This window comes from Rhinopithecus roxellana, chromosome 8 (assembly GCF_007565055.1).
Source record: "Rhinopithecus roxellana isolate Shanxi Qingling chromosome 8, ASM756505v1, whole genome shotgun sequence".
NCBI lineage: Eukaryota > Metazoa > Chordata > Mammalia > Primates > Cercopithecidae > Rhinopithecus > Rhinopithecus roxellana.
Window position 1 is genome coordinate 79,069 of NC_044556.1, and position 22,352 is coordinate 101,420.

The window sequence follows — 22,352 nt, forward strand, 5'->3', positions numbered from 1 at the left end:
CCCGTCAAGACTTTCCTGCCCCATACGGTCCGTTCGATCAGGAACCCCGTCCTCGGTGGGGCTCCGCAAGTCAGGACCCCCGTGTCTTGTTGGGGGCAGCTCAGTGGGGCCCCCCGTTCCCCATGGGGCCCAGGAGGATCTCATTTTAGAGCCCAGTAGGTTGGGGCACCCGTTTCTAGGGACCCCACTGCGTCAGGACCCCGCACCCTGTGCCGCTCAGGAGTCAAAGGATTCCTTTTCTCCAGAAGCCCAATTTGAGACCCCATAAAGTGAACAGGTATTGCTGCCCAGCTAACCCTACGGCACTGAAGACCTCACGCATGCGCGGCACGCTTCGACGCGTGACCCAATCCCACCCCCAGCAGACCCGGCCCCTTCCATTCTGGCTCTCCGGGCCTCCCCAGCAAGGTGGGGCGCTAGCGCTCCCCTAAAGGGGCCTGGCCTGCAGAGGGTGGGACCTTGATCTTCGATTGGCCCAGCCCTCGCTAGTGTTGCTTTAGGATTGGTCGGTTTGTGCTCCTCTCCCCTCCCTCCCTGGGGCTTCCGCTTCCGGTTCTGACGGACGCTTTGGCCGTAACGATGATCGGAGACATCCTGCTGTTCGGGTAATTAGGGGGACCAGAGGCTGGGAAGAGAGGGCCAGGCAGGACGCGGGGGCGCCCCTAGTAACTGTAATTCTCCCTCTGCAGGACATTGCTGATGAATGCCGGGGCAGTGCTGAACTTTAAGCTGTGAGTAGGCCGCGGCCGGACTGTGGCTCCATCCGGGGAACCCGTAACCCCGCCCTCATAAGCGTGATCTCGGCGCACTTCTCAGGCCCCGCCCCCAAGCCGCAGGTCCCGCCCTATCCGCCCTCTGTTCATGCCTCCAGCCTGGTTTAATCTTCCTCGCCCCCGAGCGACCTTAAACTCATACTCTCTGTTCCTTGGGTGTCCCTCTGTTCACCTTCCTGGAGAAGTCAAGACCCATCCTCTAAGAAATAGCCCAACCCCGGACCCTCAGCACTGCACCCGCACTGTCGGGCCGCTTTGTAAACTGTCGGTGGCTGGTGACCTGGCTGTGATTGTCTGGGCAGTGGTGGCCCAGAGAGGGACATTGAACCGTCCGAGGTCACACAGCAAGTCAGCGGCAGGGCCAGGGCTGAAACTTAGTGTTTGTGGCCTTCTGAGCTGGGGGGTCAGGGGGCTGAGGCCTCTATGTCCCATTGAAAGTGGACACTGTCTGCTCCTCTTTGTAGGAAAAAGAAGGACACGCAGGGCTTTGGGGAGGAGTCGAGGGAGCCCAGCACAGGTAAGGTCTTCCTGGACCCTTGAATTGCATGGTCCACTTCAGAGAGGACAGTTTTGTTTCCCCAAGTTCTACCCTCGTTTTCTTTTCTTTTCTTTCGTTTTTTAACACAAGGTCTCGCTCTCTTGTCCAGGTTGGAGTGCAGTGGTGCGATCATGGCTCACTGCAGCTTCGACCTCCTGGGCTAAAGTGATCCTTCCATCTCAGCCCCCTTAGTAACTGGGATTACAGGCGTGTGCCACCTTGCCAGGCTAAATTGTGTATTTTTTTGTAGAGATGGGGTTTCTCCACCTTGCCCAAGCCAATCTCAAACTCCTGGGTTCAAGTGATCCCCCCCACCTTGGCCTCCTGAAGGGCTGGGATTACAGGCGTAAGCCACGAGTTTTCTCTTTAATTGAGCGTGTGTGTGAGTGGGAGATGACTCTGATAATGTGCTGTCCTTTCTGCCTACCTCTGTCATCTACTTCTTTCTCCCACCGGACCTCCCTGATGTGAGCACTCACATCATTTCCTACTGTTATAATTTTCTGTATGTTTGCTGTCATCTGGCTAATGTCTGCCCTTCACATTTGACCGTAAACTTCAGAGAAGAGACCCTAGCTTGGCCTGTCCCATCCTTTGTCCTTGCCATACCAGTCCTCCGATGCCTGTGAATGAATGAATGAACAACCTCACACACAGCTGTTGCTTTCAGAGTGCTGCAGACCTGCCACGTTTAAAATTAGATGCCAACATTAGATTTTTTTTTTTTTTTTGAGACAGAGTCTCGCTCTGTCGCCCAGGCTGGAGTGCAGTGGCCGGATCTCAGATCACTGCAAGCTCCACCTCTCCGGTTTACGCCTTTCTCGTGCCTCAGCCTCCTGAGTAGCTGGGACTACAGACGCCCACCACCTCGCCCGGCTAGTTTTTTGTATTTTTTGGTAGAGACGGGGTTTCACCGCGTTAGTCAGAATGGTCTCGATCTCCTGACCTCGTGATCTGCCTGTCTCGGCCTCCCAAACTGCTGGGATAGGTTTTTAATCAGGCGATTTTATATAAAAATTCAGATGTCTGATTTTTCTTGAAAAACTGGAACATTCTGCAACTCAAGATTCAGGAGAGCCCTTGACATCTGTTGAGTGTAGTTGAGGACTCTGAGGAGATGGGGCCTGTCGACTCTGCCTCATCCCAGCCCTAACCTCTTCATATGTCTATCGTCTGCGTGGGCCCTAGAGGCCCCAGAATTTACACTTCCTACTGAATGTAATTGTGTAGCTGTTTGGAGTCTTAAGGGGATCTGTACATGACTATTGTATCCATTCATTAATTCTTTCATTCACCAAATATTTGAGCACCTAATGCATGCTGGCTACTGTGCTAGGTGCTGGGATACAGTAGGGGTAAGACAGATGGAGTGGAACTTACCATGGGGTGGGACACATGGTTTCCAAGCGGGGAATAGATGGTGACAGAGGTGATGTTAGGTAACAGGGAGTCACAGGATGGTAATGGGGTTGCTCTCCTGCTGGGGTGTGGAAGGGAAGGCCATTTGAGGAAGTGGCGTCACAGTCAAGGCGGTGGATGCCATGATGGAGCACTACCCAAGGATAGGGGAACCCTGAGGAACAGGTTTTCTTCTTTTAGAGACAGGGTCTTGCTCTGTTACCCAGGCTGGAGTGCAGTGGCACAGTCATAGCTCACTGCAGCCTTGAACTCCTGGGTTCAAAAATCCTCTTGCCTCAGGCTCGCAACTAGCTGGGGCTGCAGGCAGTTAATACCACCCCTGGCTAATTTTCTAAATTTTTTTGTAAAGATAGGCATCTCGCTGTGTTAACCAGGCTGGTGTCCAACTCTTGGCCTCAAACGATCCTCCCACCTCAGCCTCTCAAAGTGCTGGGATCACAGCCGTGAGCCACCATGCCTGGCTGAGCTATTTTGAAGACCCTCCAGCAGCTCTACTTTTGGGGGGCCTGCCCCTGGGTGCTGACCTAGTTAGGTGCTTCCTGTTAGTGCTGCATTCTACCTCCATTCCTAAAAGGTAATAGTCACTTTCCAGTTCCCAGAACTGGAAACTGGAAGCAGATCAGGAAACTGAGGGTCAGAGATGTGGCTCAACTTTTTTGTGGCCACATAGCAAATCAGTGAGAGAATCAGGATTAGAACCTGGATTTTTCTGCCTCTAGCAGTTGTGCACTCAATCACTAGACCATCTGTCCATCTGTTCATTTATCCATCCATTCATACATTGACTCAGCAGCCATGTGTTACCCACCACGTGGAAGGCACTGCCAGGCCCTGGGGTTGCACTGTACAGATCCAAATCAGAGCTCTGGTGGGCGGGAGATTTGGCACAAAGTGGCGGGAGCATCAGTGACAGGGATGCTAGGGAGGACACCAGTGCTCTATCCGGAGCTTCCTGCTTTGCTCTCTCTCCAGTCTCCTTCCAGCCCAGATGCTGCATCCCCTGTGGGAGCTGCTCCTTGCTCTCTATCCTCTTTCCCTGGCTTAACTGTAATACCGTAGTGGCTGCATTTATTGAGAGCGCCATGTGTGCCAGGCAGTGTGCTGAGGTCTTCCTAGCTGCCTGACACCCCTATTGACATAAGAGGGAATGAGCATAGATAGCGCAGGGATGGGCCCAGGTCACTTATGCAGAAGGACAGAGGCAGGATTTGAGCTCATGTTTGTTAAATTGACCATGTTTGAGATCGGAACTTGGAGCTCTGGCACTTCCTCAGAAAGGCGTTTGTTTTTTTTGAGGTGGAGTCTCACTGTGTTGCCCAGGCTGGAGTGCAGTGGCGCCATCTTAGCCCCCTGCAATCTCCGCCTCCCGGGTTCAAGCAATTCTCCTGCCTCAGCTTCCCTATTAGCTGGGACTACGGGCACCCACCACCATGCCCAGCTAATTTTTGTATTTTCAGTAGAGATGGAGTTTTACCATGTTGACCAGGCTGGTCTCAAACCCCTGACATCAGTTGATCCGCCTGCCTTGGCCTCCCAAAGTGCTGGAATTACAGACTTGAGCCACCACGCCTGGCTGGAAAGGCTTTTTCTGATCTCCCACCCTTCCTCATGCACATGCCATGTTGGGTCTCCGCAGTGTGTGTTCCCGGGACACCTAAACTTTCCCACCAGAGCAGTCACGTGGGAATATTTGTTTAGTATTTCTCCTCCCCATATGCTTGTGGGGGCAGAGCCACCGGTCTTCGTTTCTTCCTGTATCCCTTGTACGCTGCTGCTGCCTGGAACAAGTAACGTTTTTTTGTTTTTTGAGACAGAGTCTCGCTCTGTTGCCCAGGTGTGCAGTGACGTGATCTCAGCTCACTGCAACCTCCACCTCCTGGTTCAAGTGATTCTCATGCCTCAGCCTCCTGAGTAGCTGGAATTACAGGTGCTCGCCACCATGCCTGGCTAATTTGTTCGTACTTTTAGTAGAAATGTGGTTTCACCATGTTGGCCAGGCTGGTCTCAAACTCCCGACCTTAGGTGATCCACCCGCCTCAGCTTCCCAAAGTGCCAGGATTACAGGTGTGAACCACTGTGCATGGCCTGCAGTGAGTAACGTTTGATTGGCATCTATTGATGGTGGGAGATCCCGTTTTCACGATCCTTTGCTAGGGGAACGGTCTTGCTGAGCAGCGCCTCTCAGACTTCCTGGAAACAGACCAAGCACTTGATGTTTCTAGTCTGTGCTGGATCAGCCGTGTATACAGGTTGTGCTGCATGTAACTAACCCCCTCATTTGGATAATACCAGGCTCGTCTAAACCATGTTCAGCAAGATGGTGTGTTCAGCACAGCCTCGGATGGAGCAGGAATGTCAGGTTGTCATCCCTGAAAGATAGAAATTTCTGGGCTTGTGTTCTGTGTGCTGTACTTACCAAGCAGCCCTAGTCTACAGATGCTTCGAGTAGTACCTTTGTAGATCACCTAATCTAGACCCATTCTTTGTTTTTTGTTTTTTTTTTTTTGAGACGGAGTCTTGCTCTGCATTGACACGATCTCAGCTCACTGCAACCTCTGCCTCCCGGGTCAAGTGATTCTCCTGCCTCAGCCTCCTGAGTAGCTGGGATTACAGGCATGCGCCACCACACCCGGCTAAATTTTGTATTTTTAGTAGAGACAAGGTTTCACTGTGTTGGCCAGGCTGGTCTCCAACTCCCGACCTCAGGTGATCTGCCTGCCTCAGCCTCCCAAAGTGCTGAGATTACAGGTGTGAGCCTCCGTGCCTGGCCTAATCTGGACCCATTCTTTTCCTTCTGGAGGTCCAGAGAGGGAGAATGACTGACTGGAAACCCTGGAGGAAAGGTTTGGAACCCAGGTCTCTGTAGTCTTCACATACTAAATTGCCTTCCCTCAGAGGGGTGTCTGTTCCTTGGCCTTCAAGGGGACCAGAATAAGTCTCACCAAGACACACCTTCCCTTTCCCTTGCCTGAATTAGGATGCTTTTAGTTGTAAACATTGCAAACTCAGCTCAAAGTGGTTAAAGCAAATTGAAACGTCCAAGGGTGGAATTGTCTTCAGGCACCCTGGGTTTAGGTGTCAAACCAGTCCTCCAAGATTAGGGTTAGGGTTGGAGTTGGGGATGGGGTTAGGGTTAGGGTTAGAGTCAGTATCTGACTCTCTACAGCTCTCAGTACCCCTTTCTTTTGTGTTGGTTTTACTGTGAGACTGGTCAGGGTTGGCAAAGATGACCCCAGAGCAGGGGTTGGCATGTTTTCCTGTAAAGGGCCATATAGTAAATATTTGAGGCTTTGCGGGCCATATGGTGTCTGTCTGGCACAACAACATGACTCAGCTCTGCCGTTGTAGTACAAAAGCAGCAGGACATGATATGTAAATGAATAGGTATGGCTGTGGGCCAATCAAACTTTATTCATTGACACTGAGATTTGAATTTCTTGTAATTTTTTTGTCTCACAAAATATTCTTCTTCTTTTTTTTTTTTTTTTTTTTCATGTAAGAGCCAGCCGGGTATGAAGACTCATGCCTGTAATCTCAACACTTTGAGAGGCTTAGGCGGGAGGATCACTTGAAGCCAGGAGTTCAAGACCCGCCTGGGGAACATAGCAAAACCCCATCTTTATATTAAAAAAAAAAAACAAACTATTAGCTCACAGGCCATCCAAAAACAGGTGGAAGAGGCTGCTGGATTTGGCCTGTGGACACTGAGGTTACATCTTCCCAGCTCAGCAAGCCTGGCAGAAAGTGTCTGTTTGCCAGTAGTTGGGGGAAAAGTCCCAGGTCAGACTCTCATTGGACAGACTTGGGTCACATGCCCCTTCTTGAGCCAGTCAGAGGCAGAGGGACATGGTGCTTTCAGGAGATTGGTCAGTGGTAGACACAGCCTGAGTGCTGAGGGTGGGGAAGAGGGAGAAACCCGAAGGAAAAGCCACACTGTTGCCGAAGTTGGAGACAGTGAGTGCCAGGTGGGTGGAAGTCACAAAAGCCCACTGCAGAGGTGGCAATAGGGGTGGGATGTTAGCTGTGCCATAAAAGTGCTTTCTGATTCTTCCAGGTGACAACATCCGGGAATTCTTGCTGAGCCTCAGATACTTTCGAATCTTCATCGCCCTGTGGAACATCTTCATGATGTTCTGCATGATCGTGTGAGTCCGACCTGCCCTTTCCTTTCAGCGTCATCTCTTAGTCTCCTTCTCCAGGATGACCCACCTGATGGTCATTCTCTGTCCTTTCAGTCATCACTCTTGTATCCTGCTTTCTGTTTTCTTTGTTTATTTTTTGTTTTGTTTGAGATGGAGTGTTACTCTGTCGCCCAGACTGGAGTGCAGTGGTGTGATCTCGGCTCACTGCAACCTGTGTCTCCCTGCTTCAAGCAATTCTTCTGCCTCAGCCTCCTGAGTAGCTGAGATTACAGGTGCCCACCACCACACCTGGCTAATTTTTGTATTTTTACAAGAGACAGGGTTTCACCATGTTGGTCAGGCTGGTCTCGAACTCCTGACCTCACGTGATCCACCTGCTTCGGCCTCCCAAAATTACAGGTGTGAGCCACCATGCCTGGCCCTGCTTTCTCTTTTCAAAATGAGTAAGTGAGGGAACCAGTACCTGAAAGGGTTAAACTCTGTCCTTGCGTCCCCACTGAACCAGGCTGGAACTTTGATTGGAACATGGAGTTCTCCAGCACCTGGCTATGCCTGGCACCTCTGCAGGGGCTGCCAGGAGATGCTTTTCCTGACCCCATGGCCCTGTCACCTCTCACCAGCTCTGCTGCATCTGCCGAGGTGGAAAATGTGGTTTAAATGTCCAGCATGCTGCCAGAACCTGCTCTAGCTGGGCTGGAAGCCAGCAGAAATGTATTCAGACTTGATTGTTTTAAATTCTGGCTTTTCATTTTCTCATTAGGCTGAGAAAACTCAAGCAGATTGCCTTTCCATCTAGCATTGGGTCCATAACTCTGATACTACTGTTAACGAATTGTGAGATTTGCTGTAAATGGATTTGGGAAAAGACACAATGGGAGAATCTGGTGTTCTTGGCCTCCGTGGGTCCATCCCTGTGTGTTTCCCCCAGAAAGAAAGAGGACAAAAAGTAGGCTGTCCTGAGCGACTGAGACTCCGAACGTGGGGTTGCTGTGCGGTGCACATGCCACCCCAGTGGCTGTTTGCGGAGATGCTTCCAGGACATAGGAGATCTGGGGAGGATGGCATTTCACCCTCATCACAAGGACCGTGATGTATTCCCAGAAAGGCCCTTGCCAAGGTATCCTACCTGGCAGAGAGGATCTGAGAGCATGTATGAGGCTTGCCTAGGAACAGAGAAAGCTTGTGAAGAGATCAAGGAACTTGCATGAAAGTGTAGGAATGGCCAGGCGCAGTGGCTCAGGCCTCTAATCCCAGCACTTTGAAAGGCCGAGGTGGGAGAATTGCTTGAGCCCAGGAGTTTGAAACCAGCCTGGGCAGCATGGTGAAACTCCATGTTTACCAAAAATTTAAAAATTAGCCGAGTGTAGTGGCTCCTGCCTGTCGTTCCAGCTCCTTGGGAGGCTGAGGTGGGAGGATCACTTGAGCCCTAGAGGCAGAGGTTACAGTGAGCTGAGATCCTGCCACTGCACTCCAGCCTGGGCAACAGAAGAAGATCCTGTCTTCAAACAAATAATAAATAATCAAGACCTAAAGGACAAGAAGACGTTTGCCATTTGCAGAGCTGGAGAAAAGCATGGTGGCACAGGAAGTAGCATGTTCAAAGGTCCTGGGGCAGGGAAGAAGTCAGCGTTCTTCCCTTATTCTCATCTTTGCAGAGGTCCTGGGGTAGGGAAGAAGTCAGCATGCATCTCTTATTCTCGTTTTTGCAAAGGTCCTGGGACAGGGAAGAAGTCACTATGCTTCCCTCATTCTCGTCTTCGCAAAGGTCCTGGGGCAGGGAAGAAGTCACTGTGCTTCTCTCATTCTCGTCTTTGCAAAGGTCTTGCGGCAGGGAAGAAGTCAGCCTGCTTCTCTCATTCTCGTCTTTGCAAAGGTCCTGGGGCAGGGAAGAAGTCATCATGCTTCTCTCATTCTCATCTTTCCTATGCACCTGCTTCATCATCCTCTCCTGTTTGACCAACATCTTCACTCCCTCATCTGCCAGCCAGAACAGCAGCCTCGGGCATCCTCCCAGCTCAGCTTTCCAAGATCAGCATAGTCAGTAGCCCAGGGTCCTGATTTTGTTTTCTGGGGCAGAATCTGGTTGACCCGCCTTGGTGTCACTCAGGTCCATTTAGGGTGGGGGTTCTTGTTTCTGCTATAACCACTTAGGTCAAAGGTCATCAGACCACAGGCCAAATCTCCCCACTGCCTGTTTTTGTGAATGAACTTCACAAAAATTCCTGTGTGTGGCTGCTTCTGTGTCACAGCGGTGGAGTTGAGCTGTGTGATAGAGACCACATGGCTCGCAGAGCCAGAACTGTTAGTAAACAAGTCACCCATTAGAAAATGTGCCAACCCCTGACCCAGGCCAGCTCTTTCACTGGGGGCCATGGGTGAGAGAAGATTCTCTCAAGAAAGGGCTGTCTCAGGGAAGGAGTGACTGGCTTTCCCAGGACATTTAAAAACTGGAAATCACCTAAGTGTCCAAGAACAGGAGAAGGATCAGGTAACTTGAAGGATGCCCATGTGACCAGCTGTCATGATACTGTCACTGATGATGTGCCAGAAGGTTCTGTCTGCATGGGGAAATGAAACGTTCTGAAAGTGAAGAAGGCCGGAGGGTACTCGTCTGTGCAGCCTGACTTCAGCTGTGTAACGTGCATGCGATAACCATGGATAAACCCTAAATGAGTGCCTTAAGTATGGGAGTGAAACACTGTTTAGCAAGGGAGTTGGAAGGATCCACTCCAGATGGGGTAGAGAGGGGACCCTGCAGCAGTTGCTGAGGAAATTGGTAGAGCCTGGGCATGGTTCAATATTCCCTGTGCCCATTTATTTTTATTCTTATTTTTTGAGATGGAGTCTTGCTGTGTCACCCAGACTGGAGTGCAGTGGCACAGTCTCGGCTCACTGCATCCTCCACCTCCCAGGTTCAAGTGATTCTCCTGCCTCAGCCTCCCAGGGAGCTGAGACTACAGGTACGCACCACCACACTTGGCTAATTTTTCTACTTTTGGTAGAGATGGGATTTCATCCTGTTGACCAGGCTGGTCTCGAACTCCTGACCTCAAATTATTTGCCCGCCTCAGCCTCCCAAAGTGCTGGGATTACAGACGTGAGCCACTGTGCCCAACCTCCCTGTGCCCACTTCTGTGTTGTTTGAGCTTTGGAAATTTTTTCTTTTTTTCTTTTTTTTTTTTTTTTTTTGAGGCAGAGTCTTGCTCTGTCTTCCAGGCTGTAGTGCAGTGGTGTGATCTCGGCTCACTGCAAGCTCCGCCTCCCAGGTTCACGCCATTCTCCTGCCTCAGCCTCCCAAGTAGCTGGGACTACATGCGCACACTGCCACGCCCAGCTAATTTTTTGTATTTTTAGTGGAGGTGGGGTTTCACCATGTTAGCCAGGATGCTCTCGATCTCCTGACCTCGTGATCCGCCTGCCATGGCCTCCCAAGGTGCTGGGATTACAGGCATGAGCCACCGTGCCCGGCCGAGCTTTGGAAATTTTAAGAAGTTATGAAAAGTCTGAAATAAGGGGAGAAACGTCCCTGAGTATTTAGGGATCGGTAGCACTGTCATCTATAACTTACATTGAAACACATCAAAAATACGGATAAATGAATAGATACATGGATAGGTACGTGGCACAGCAAAGTGTTAATTGCAGAATGTAGGTGGTGGCAGTGTGTTTCAACACAACTCTTCTATGTGTTGAAATTTTCATAAAATAACAGGAAAAGTTAGGGAGAAAATGAACCATGGAGAGAGTTTACAAGTAAAAAGCGGAAGTCTGTCTTCTCAATCCAGTATTTTATAGAATATTCACAGGATTTTGCAGCCACCATCTCTATCCAATTTCAGAACGTTCTCATCAACACAGAAAGAAATTGCGTGCCCATTGGCAGTCACTCCCCATTCCCCCTCCCCTAGCCCCTGGCAACAACTCATCAGCTTCCTGTCTCTGTGGATTTGCCTCATGTGGACAGTTTATATAAATGGAGTCATACACTGCATGGCCTTTTGTGTCTGGCGTCTCTCGCTCAGCATCATGTTTTTGAGGTACATCCATGTTGTAGCATGGAGCAGTTCTTCATTCCTTTTCATGGCAGAATCATATTCCCTTGTGTGACTGTTCCCCAGTTTTCCATCTATCAGTTGGTGGATAGTTGGGATGTTTGTATTTTTTACCTATTATGAATAATGGTGACAAGAACATTCATGTACAAGTTTTTGTGCAGATTTATGTTATTAGTTATTAGCGATATAGGAGTGAAATTGCTGGGTTATATGATCCCACTCTACGTTTATAATTTTCTTTGTTTTTTTTGGAGACAGAGTCTCACTCTGTTGCCAAGGCTGAAGTGCAGTGGCACGTTCTCGGCTCACTGAAACCTCCACCTCCCAGGTTCAAGCGATTCTCCTGCCTCAGCCTCCCGAGTAGCTGGGATTACAGGCATGTGCCACCACGCCTGACTGCAACCTTTGCTTCCTGGGCTCAAGTGATCCTTTGGCCTCGGCATCCTAAGTAGCTGGGACTATGGGTGTGCACCACCACACCTGGCTAATTTTGTATTTTTTATAGAGACTGGGTTTCGCCCTGTTGCCCAGGCTGGTCCAGAACTCCTGGACTAAAGTGATCCACCCACCTCAGCTTCCTAAAGTGCTGGGATTACAGGCATGAGCCACTGTGCCCAACCAGTTTGAAGGTTTTGATTTGCATTTCCCTGGTAGTTAATGATATTGAACATGTTTTCTTTTTTTTTGTTTGTTTTTTGAGACAGAGTCTGTCTCTTGTCACCAGGCTGGAGTGCAGTGGCATGATCCTGGCTCACTGCAAGCTCTGCCTCCCGGGTTCAAGCGATTCTCCTGCCTCAGCCTCCCGAGTAGCCAGGATTACAGGCATGTGCCACCACTCCCAGCTAATTTTTGTGTTTTTAGTAGAGATGGGGTTTCACCATCTTGGTCAGGCTGGTCTCGAACTCCTGACCTCGTGATCCACCCGCCTCGGCCTCCCAAAGTGCTCGGATTACAGGTGTGAGCCACTGCGCCCGGCCGATATTGAACATATTTTCATGTACCTATTGGCCATTTGTCCATCCCCTTTGAGGAAATGTCTTCTTAAGATTCTCTGCTCTTTTTGAAAATTGGGTTATTGCTGATCCACAGGGTTCTTTGTGTATTCTCATTATCAGTGCATTACCGCATGCATATTTTGCAAGCATTGCCTCCCATTTTGTATGTTGTCTTTTCACTTTCTTGACGGTGTCATTTTAAGCACAAGAGTTTTTTATTGTGAATGGCCAGGCGCAGTGGCTCACGCCTGTAATCCCAGCACTTTGGGAGGATGAGGCAGTTGGATCACTTGAGGTCAGGAGCTTGAGACCAGCCTGACCAACATGGTGAAACCCCGTCCCTACTAAAAGTACAAAAATTAGCCAGGCGTAGTGGCAGGCGCCTGTAATCCTAGCTACTCTGGAGGCTGAGGCAGAAGAATTGCTTGAACCCAGGAGTTGGAGGTTGTAGTGAGCCAAGATTGCCCGACGGCACTCCACCCTAAGCAACAGAGCGAGAGTCCATCTCAAAAAAAAATTTTTTATTGTTATGAAGTTGAATTTATGTTTTTTTCTTTTTGTCATTTGTGCTTTGCGTATTATAGTAAGAAATCATTGCCTAACCCAAGGTTACAAAGATGCACATGTAAGTTTTCTTCCAAGAGTTTTGTAGTTTGGATTCTGGTAGGTAGTTAGGTCTGTGATCTGTTTTGAGTAAATTTTTTTATATGGCGTTAAGCAGGGGTCCAATTTTATTCTTTTGCATGTGGAAATCCAGCTGTTTCTGCTCTCTTATTTATTTCAGATAACCTTTTTATTTTGGAATGAGTTTAGATTTGTGGAAATGTTGCAAAGAATATACCGAAAGTTCTTGTATGTGTCTTTTGTTTAACAGGTGTACCACCTTCCCTTATAGGGTGATGGTGTTGGCTGGGCACAGTGGCTCACGCCTGTAATCCCAGCACTTTGAGGGGCTGAGGCAGGGAGATCACTTGAGGTCAGGAGTTCGAAATCAGTCCAGCCAACATGGTGAAACCCCGTTTCTACTGAAAATACAAAAGTTAACCTGGCTTGGTGGCAGGTGCCTGTAATTGCAGCTATTCAGCAGGTTGAGGCAGGAGAATCGCTTGAACCCGGGATGCAGAGGTTGCAGTGAGCCAAGATCGCACCACTGTACTCCAGCCTGGGCAGCAGAGCAAGACTCTAAAAAAAAGAGTATATCCGTCTTTTAACTGTGTCGTTCAATATTGTTAATTGTATTCACAGGTGGATCACAGGTTACTTGAAAAAATCAGGCAATCATGTGAAATCATCTAACTAATAGTCATGTAAAATAATCTCTGACAATATTTTTAAAACAATCACGTCCTATCCTCACAGACATTTCTGCCCTCTGACTTCTTCAGGCTGTTCGGCTCTTGAATCCCAGCGATGAAACCAGGAACTCACTTTCCCGGGATGCCGAGTCTCCATTCCTTCATTCCTGATGACTTCAAGAATGTTTTTGACCAGAGAACTGACAACCTTCCAGAAAGCCCAAGCTCGTGGTGCGTGGAAAAGCGTTCGCCGAGATATGCATGGCTTCCCAGCCACGTCCTTGTTTTCAAAGATAGTGTCACTTTAGTCTGAATTGGAATGCTGTCTACTGAAGGGGTTTCAGGAAGGTTTATATAAGGGACTGTGATGAAATTGCATTCCCCATAGATAAAAGAAAAATCATTTCTATCCAGAGATCTGAGCAGAAGGATTGGCTTATAAGTTTAACACAGCTGTGTTTTTGGACATTCAGTGTTACTTGCTGAGTCTGACAGCCTTTGGGCCCAGCCAGGGTCCTGTTAACAAATTGTTTCCACATCCCAACAGGGTCTGCTTGGCCACTCAGAGCAGCTGCGATTAACCCTAAGACTTGAACGAACAGGCCACCTGTAACAGGGACACCAGCCTTCCGGTATAGAAACTAAATTGTTAGCAAGAGCATTGAGCTAGTTCCTGGTGAAGTGTTTCCACAGAAGACATGTGGAGCAGTTGTGGGAATGTTAAGAGAAATTTTCCTCTGCCTTGACCCCTTTGTTAAATAAAATGACTTTGGGAGCCATTCATTGTACAGTTGCAAGAATGAGAGTGATTTTATGATATGGTGACATTGGGACCATGTTCTAAAACCTTGGGTTTCTGAGTCTGCTTTTTGAGTAGGTGATTTTGAGGTTGAAAAACCAGGGGCCTGCATCTAGGAAATACAGCATTTTCCAGAAGCTTCTTTGAAAGGGAATCCTGGTTTCGTTGCCAAAATGAAACGCCCGGGGTTGGCGCTGAATCCCACAGCTGTGTGATTTGCTCATTGAGTTTTTTGTTGTCTGCTTTTTTTGGTTTTGTTTGTTTATACCAGTAAGAATGAGCCCGAATGTTGGTGGTTTTTGAAATCCTGACTTGGAGGTAAACCTGGAGGAAGGAAAAAAAGTAAATATGCAGGCTTTTAGGACTGAGTAGCCTTGAAAATAAACCTCATTTCTGAAAAGGACCTTTTGTTTATATTTTTCTTTTTTTAAGCAAGAAGTCAATTTCCAACCTGACCTTTTGAATTACCCTGCGGGAAAAACCTAGGATTCATTTTGGAGACCGTGAAAAAGAAAAGGGTCAGTGGTAGAGTTTCCTTTTTGGATTTAGCTCAATAAATGATGGTCAATAATTGGGCAAATGGGGCTCGGCGCAGTGGCCCATACCTATAATCCCAGCACTTGGGAGGCCAAGGCAGGCGGATCACTTGAGGTCAGGAGTTCGAAACTAGCCTGGCCAACATGGCGAAAACCTATCTGTACTAAAAATAGAAAAATTAGCCAGATACAGTGGCGTGCGCCTATAATCCCAGCTGCTTGGGAGGCTGAGGCATGAGAATTGCTTGAACCTGGGAGGTGGAGGTTGCAGTGAGCTGAGACTGAGCCACTGCACTTCAGCCTGGGTGACACAGTGAGATTCTGCCCCCAAAAAAAAAAAAAAAAAAAAGAATTGAGCAAGTAAAATTTTGACTGGAGCTGCTCCTGAAAGTATTGAGTCATTGCTAATGGTGGGCTGTTGCTAGACCAGGGTCAAGTCCACTTTTGCTGCCTCTCAAGTTGTAGAATTCTCCTTGATCACTTCTGTAATTCATTTTCTTGCCATATCCCAGCCAAGCATCACCCCATGGTCTGTAAGTAGCAGAGGTCGGAGCTGCTGGGTCTGGCTTTGCTGAGGTCAGTGTCCTTCTCAGAACAGGCGTGCCAAGATCTTGGCTGAGTCCCTCGCAAGCCAGATGAATGGTGTGAAGAAACCTTCCTGCCTTATTCACACTGGCGCGGAGGTCTCAATGAGGCGAGGCATTTATCCATTATGGGGATGAATCGTGCTCTCAGAAGAGAATCCTGTCATTGAGGTTTTGTTTCAATAGTCCTCTTTTTTTCCAGAGAACTGTTATCTCATTGTTAATAATAGCAGCATGGTTTTTTCAGATGCTAGTTGGTGGCTGCTGTACATTTAAAAAATGGAATCTCATGGTTGTGTCTCTTAAGGAAGCTTTTCAAGAACCTTCACTGGCACCAGAGGTTATCAGAGTTTGAAGTTTTGGTACCTAGTGTCTCGTAGCATTTAAGCACTAATGTTCTGGGTCAGTTAGGTGTGAGGTCAAATCCCATCTCAGCTAATTCTGAGTGGGACCTTGGCTAATTGCTTTCCCCTCTCCAAGCCTCAGTTTCCACATCTCTAAAATGGGCCTGCAAGTTGTGTGTGCCTAAGGTTGTTGTAAGTTTGGATGAACTCGAATGCGGCTGAGTGCCTGAGAGCGCCTGTTGCTGGGGGTATCATCACTGTGTGTGTTTTCTGTCATCTCATCCACTTTTCTTTGTGCAGTCTGCACACGCACCATTAAAGGCTGATGACAGCATTTTAAAAAATTGCACACAGAGGCCAGTGCGGTGGCTTCCAGCACTTTGGGAGGCCGAGGCAGGTGGATCACGAGGTCAGGAGTTGGAGACCAGCCTGGCCAAGATGGTGAAACCCTGTCTCTACTAAAAATGCAAAAATTAGCCGGGTATGCTGGCATGCCCGTGTAATCCCAGCTACTCAGGAGGCTGAGGCAGAGAATTGCTTAAAAACCTGGGAGGTGGAGGTTGCAGTGAGCTGAGATCGTGCCACTGCACTCCAGCCTGGGTGACAGAGCAAGATCCTCTGTCTCAAAATATATATATATATATTACAAACAGGCTGGGTGCGGTGGGGTGACTCACACCCTGTAATCCCAGCATTTTGGGAGGCCAAGGTGGGCATTTCACCTGAGGTCAGGAGTTCGAGACCAACCTGGCCAACATGACAAAACCCTGTCTCTACTAAAAAATACAAAAATTAGCCAGGCGTGGTGGCGCGTGCCTGTAATCCCAGCTACTCAAAAGGCTGAGGCAGGAGAATCACTTGAACCCGGGAGGCGGAGGTTGCAGTGAGCCGAGATCACACCACTGCACTCCAGCCTAGGCAACAAGAGCGAAACTCCATCTCAAAAAAACAAAAAAAACGCAAACAATGTCCAGCCTGGTAAACCTTTTCCTCTCTTCACCATCCCCATGCAGCATTTTCTGTATTCCTGTATGTATGTTTTGAGAGTAGATAAGGAAGGAAGAGTTCTGCTGTTTTCATTTCAGCATCATTTTCTTTACACTTGCCGTGTTGCTGGGAGGTGTTACAGTTCTCGTTTTTACTTATGGTGCAGTGTCAGTAAATCGGTCCTTAGCCACCTTCTTGCTGGACTTGGTTTATATTTTGTCCACAGTGATCAAGGCTGCCCCCGACACCAGTGTGTGATCTTCATTGGCTTCTATTAGGGCATTAGCTTCCTTGGGGCAGATAACCCTGGAGGGGTCCATAATATCCTTAAATACCATTGGCGTGGCTTTAAGTGGCTTTTGTTTGTTTTACTTTGTTTGAAAAAGTTTTTTAGGCCTGGTAGGGTGGCTTATGTGGGCGGATCACTTGAGGCCAGGAGTTCATTACCAGCCTGGCCAATATGGTGAAACCCTCTCTTTACTAAACATACAAATATTAGCCGGGCATAGTGGCATGTGCCTGTAGTCCCAGCTACTTAGGAGACTGAGGTAGAGGAATCGCTTGAACTCGGGAGGCAGAGGTTGCAGTGAGCCGAGATGGTGCACTTCAGCCTGAGTGATGCAATGAGACCCCTGTCTCAAAAAAAAAAAAAAATTGTTTTTTAACTACTAATGCATATTCATTGAAGAAAACCTGGCTTTTTTTTTCTTTTTTTAAAGCCAAGGTCTCACTCGACTGGGTGCGGTGGCTCACGCCTGTAATCCCAGCACTTTGGGAGGCCGAGGTGGGCGGATCACGAGGTCAGGAGTTCGACGAACCCCCTTCTCTACTAAAAATACAAAAATTAGCCGGGTGTGGTGGCACGTGCCTGTAATCCCAGCTACTCAGGAGGCCAAGGCAGGAGAATCTCTTGAACTTGGGAGGCGGAGGTTGCAGTGAGCCACGATTGCACCACTGCACTCCAGCCTGGGTGATAGAGCGAGACTCCGCCTCAAAAAAAAAAAAGACAGGATCTCACTCTGTTGCCAAGGCTGGAGTGTAGTGGCATGATGAGAGCTCACTGCAGCCGCATCTTCCCACCTCAGTCTCCCAAGTAGCTGGGACCACAGGCACGTACCACAGGCTAATTTTTTTTTTTTTTTTTTTTGTAGAGACAGGGTCTCCCTATGTTGCTTAAACTGCTCTCAAACTCGGGGACTCAACACACCTCCCACCTTGGCCTCCAAAATTTCTGAGATTACAGGCATGAACCACAATATCATTCTTTTTTTAAATTTTTATTTATTTATTTTTTTGAGACAGTCTTATTCTCGCCCAGGCTGGAGTGCAGTGGAGTGATCTCGGCTCAATGCAGCCTTCACCTCCCAGGTTCAAGCAATTCTCATGCCTCAGTCTCCTGAATAGCCGGGATTACGGGTGCCTGCCCAGCTAATTTTTGTATTTTTAGTGGAGATGGGGTTTCACCATGTTGGCCAGGCTGGTCTCGAACCTCTGCCCTCAAGTGACCCACTCACCTCAGCCTCCCAAAGTGCTGGGATTACAGGCGTGAGCCACCACGCTCAATCACAATATGATTCTTAATAACTGCAAATATGCCATTGTAAAGACATACCATGATTAATTTAACCAGTCCCCAGTTGATGGGCACCTGGTTTGTGTTCAGATTTTGTGTATTAGAAAACAAGACTACAGGCTGGGAGTCACTGCCGAAGTGATAAGCTGTGGGTGGTGAGTGCAGAGAAGGCCACAGTGTACAGCACCTACCCTGGGAGTGTTCACTTGGGGTTCATGTTGGAACCCATTTTGCTTCCTCCACCATTGTATGTTGAAGGAGAAAGTATTTTTGCATACGCCCTCTGGGCTTCTCATTGCCCTTCATGTACATCTGCTCTAGGGCAGGAGTCAGCAAACTACAGCCCGGAGGGCACGTCTGGCCCACGGCTTGTTTTTGTAAATAAAGTATTATTGGGGCCGGGCGTGGCAGCTCACAACTGTAATCCCTGCACTTTGGGAAGCCGAGCCAGGCGGATCCCTTGAGGTCAGGAGTTCAAGATTAGCCTGACCGCTGTGGTAAATCCTTTCTCTACTAAAAATACAAAAATTAGCCAGGTGTGATAGTACACACTTGTAGTCCAAGCTACTCAGGAGGCTGAGGCAGGAGAATTGTTTGAACCTGGGAGGTAGAGGTTGCAGTGAGCCGAGATTTTTCCACTGCACTCCAGCCTGGGCGACAGAGCTAGACTGTCTCCAAAAAAAAAAAGTTGTGTTAGGACCGGGCGCAGTGGCTTACACCTGCAATCGCAGCACTTTGGGAGGCCAAACTGGGTGGATCACCTGAGGTTGGAAGTTCGAGACCACCCTGATCAACATGGAGAAACCCTGTCTCTACTAAAAATGCAAAATTAGCCAAGTGTGGTGGCACATGCCTGTAATCCCAGCTACTAGGGAGGCTGAGACAGGAGAATCGCTTGAACCTGGGAAGTGGAGGTTGCTGTGAGCTGAGATCGTGCCATTGCACTGTAGCCTAGGCCACAAGAGTGAAACTCCATCTCAAAAAAAAAGAAAAGTTGTATTGGAATCTGGCCACACCCCTTTGTATGTGTATTACCTATAATTTTTACTTTGTAGGTAATATGTGTACTTTAGCAACCTCCATACTACAACTGCAAAGTGGAGTAGTGGCACAGAAACCATATGGCCTGCAGAATGGAAAATATCACCTATTTGGCACCTTACCAGAAAAATTTGCCAACTGCTGAGCTAGGGTGTGATGGAGAATCCCAAGGTGTCCCTTCCTTCCCAAAGCTACTTGGGGAATCATCTGTACCCTTGTGGCCTGCATTTTAACATAGATGTACACAAACACGTTTTTTAAATTTGCTGGAAATTTTCCCTCCCATTTTCAAGTGTGGTGATTAATCAATCAAAAGAAAACCCAATTTTCTTTTTCTTTCTTTCTTTCTGTCTTTCTTTCTGTCTGTCTTTGTTTTTTTTTTTTGAGACTGTCACCCAGGCTGGAGTGCAGTGGCACGATCTCAGCTCACTGCAGCCTCCATCTCCCGGATTCAAGCGATTTTCTTGCCTCAGCCTCCCAAGTAGCTGGGATTACAGGCATCCACCACCACGCTCGGATAATGTTGGTATTTTTAGTAGAGATGGGGTTTCTCCATATTGGCCAGGCTGGTCTCGAACTCCTGACCTCAAGTGATCCACCCACCTCAGCCTCCCGAAGTTCTGGGATTACAGGTGTGAGCTGCTGTGACTGGCCGCTTTCTCTTGACAGTTAGAGGAAAGACCCCTCTCAGGCTCCCTGAGACTCCTCAGAACAGCAGCTGTGCGATATTGGATAATGAGATCCGCTCTCCTCTGAAGTGGTTAGATTTGAAATGCCAGCAAAGCTGTCATTAGCAAGGCATTTTCTTTTCATTTCAACCGTTTCATTATCTCCTTCTTTACCAAATTTGCGTTTATGAAATCTTTGACAAGCCTCCTGATGCTTTCCTGCATTGATGAAAGACAGATGCTGTTTGTGTGAAAGGAAAAGGCATGCTATAAAAAGAAAAAGAAGGATAAGAAGGGCGAGGCAGGGAGGCTCATGCCTGTAATCCCGGAAGTTCGAGACCAGCCTGGCCAACATGGTGAAACTCCATCTCTACTAAAAATACAAAAATTAGCCAGGTATGGTGGCACGCACCTGTAATCCCAGCTACTTGGAAGGCTGAGACAGGAGAATTCCTTGAACCTGGGAGGCAGAGGTTGCAGTGAGTGGAGATCATGCCGCTGCTAAAAAACACAAAAATTAGCTGGGCGTGGTTACGGGTGCCTGTAATCCCAGATACTCAGGAGCCTGAGGCAGGAGAATCAATCGCTTGAACCCAGGAGGCGGAGGTTGCATTGGGCCGAGATCGCACCATTGCACTCCAGCCTGGGCAACAAGAGCGAAACTGTCTCCAAAGAAAAAGACTGCCTGAGACTGGGTAATTTTTTTGTTTTTGTTTTTGTTTTTTTGAGACAGAGTCTCACTCTGTCGCCCAGGCTGGAGTGCAGTGGTGTGATCTCGACTCACCGCAAGCTCTGCCTCCCGGGTTCACGCCATTCTCCTGCCTCAGCCTCCCGAGTAGCTGGGACTACAGGCGCCCGCCACCACGCCCGGCTCATTTTTTTGTTTGTTTTTAGTAGAGACCGTGTTTCACCGTATTAGCCGGGATGGTCTCAATCTCCTGACCTCATGATCCGCTCGCCTCTGCCTCCCAAAGTGCTGGGATTACAGGCGTGAGCCACTGCGCCTAGCCGAGACTGGGTAATTTATAAACAGAAGAGGTTTAATTGACTCACAGTTATGCATGGTTGGGGAGACCCCCAGGAAACTTACAATCATGGCAGATGAGGAAACACATGTTCTTCTGCCCATAGTGGCAGGAAGGAGAAGAATGAGAGCTGAGTGACGTGGTTGCCCCTTATAAAAACATCAGATCTCGTGAGACCTTACTATCACTAAAATAGCATGGAGGAAGCACCCCATGATTCGGTTACCTCTCTCCAGGTCTCTGCCACCACACATGGGAATTATGGGAACTACAACTCAAGATGAGATTTGGATGGGGATACAGGCACACTGTATCAGCTGTCGTGCTCATTAGTTTGTGTATCATCTGTGGCTCCTTTAGCACTACAAGGGCAGGATTGAGTCCTTGCAGCAGAGACCATTCAGCTTGCAAAGCTGAAGCTATTTACTTTCTGACCCTTTTTGGAAAAGTTTACTGATCTCTGGACTAGACGGTTTTTTAAAAATGACATCTTATGGCCGGGCGCAGTGGCTCACGCCTGTAATGCCAGCACTTTGGGAGGCCGAGGCAGGCGGAACGTGAGGTCAGGAGATGGAGACCATCCTGGCTAACATGGTGGAACCCCATCTCTACTAAAAATACAAAAAATTAGCCGGGCATGGTGGTGGGCGCCTGTAATCCCAGCTACTCGGGAGGCTGAGGCAGGAGAATGGCGCAAACCCGAGGGGGTGAGCAGAGCTTGCAGTGAGCCGAGATCGCACTACTGCACTCCAGCCTGGGCGACAGAGCAAGACTCCGGCTCAGAAAAAAAAAAAAAAAAAGACATCTTACTAGTGGATCCTGTTTATTGGTGTCTAGTTTACATTATTATCTTGGCAGTTGGTGGTAAACCTAGGCAAAAGAATGTGGACTGTGCCGAGGGAATTATGGAAATTTTAGGGGAAATAAAGCTTTACATCTAATTAGAGTGCATTGTGTGCGTGAGAGAAAAGGTGAAAGGATGGTTGCAGCAGAAAGCAAGTTGGAGGTGTGGCTCTGACATGGGCTCTATGTCTTGGCTCTTCTGCACCTCTACATCCTCATCCATGACATGGGTACAGTGAAGGAGAGAGCCTCGACATGGGCCTATAACCTGCCTGATGCTGGGCAGGCACTCAGTAATCGTCTGTTTTTACTAATATTGTTGCTTTTATTAAAAGACTTTCTCAACTGGGTTTTGCAAGGCTTCGGTGAGATGGTATATTAGTCAGCTAGAGCTGTGTATTAGGCCATGTTGCATTGCTATAAAGAAATGGGTAATTTATAAGAAAAGAGGTTAACAGCTAGGCACGGTGGCTCACGCCTGTAATCCCAACCACTTTGGGAGGCTGAGGTGGGCGGATCACCTGAGGTCAGGAGTTCAAGACCAGCCTGGCCAACGTGGTAAAACCCTGTCTCTACTAAAAAAAAAATACAAACATTAGCTGGGCATGGTGGCAGGCACCTGTAAATCCAGCTACTCGGGAGTCTGAGGCAGGAGAATCACCTGAACCTGGGAGGCGGAGGTTGCAGTGAGCCGAGATCATGCCATTGCACTCCAGCCTGTGCAACAAGAGTGAA

General features: G+C 48.5%; 1 protein-coding gene across 2 annotated transcripts; it reads left to right on the forward strand.

The window, feature by feature from the left end:
- The first annotated feature begins 537 nt into the window (after positions 1-537).
- Positions 538-14,419, forward strand: SMIM7 (small integral membrane protein 7). 2 transcript variants are annotated; one of them, XR_747793.2, is made up of 6 exons: positions 538-605; positions 690-731; positions 1,238-1,290; positions 6,785-6,875; positions 13,308-13,448; positions 13,765-14,419. XR_747793.2 is itself a non-coding variant. In XM_010361479.2 (5 exons), the coding sequence occupies exons 1-5, from the start codon at positions 580-582 to the stop codon at positions 13,321-13,323; spliced, it is 228 nt and encodes a 75-aa protein (XP_010359781.1). In that variant the 5' UTR covers positions 538-579; the 3' UTR covers positions 13,324-14,419. The 2 variants fall into 2 exon arrangements, 1 of the variants encoding a protein (XP_010359781.1); XM_010361479.2 differs by having other exon boundaries at positions 13,308-14,419.
- The last annotated feature ends 7,933 nt before the right edge of the window (positions 14,420-22,352 follow it).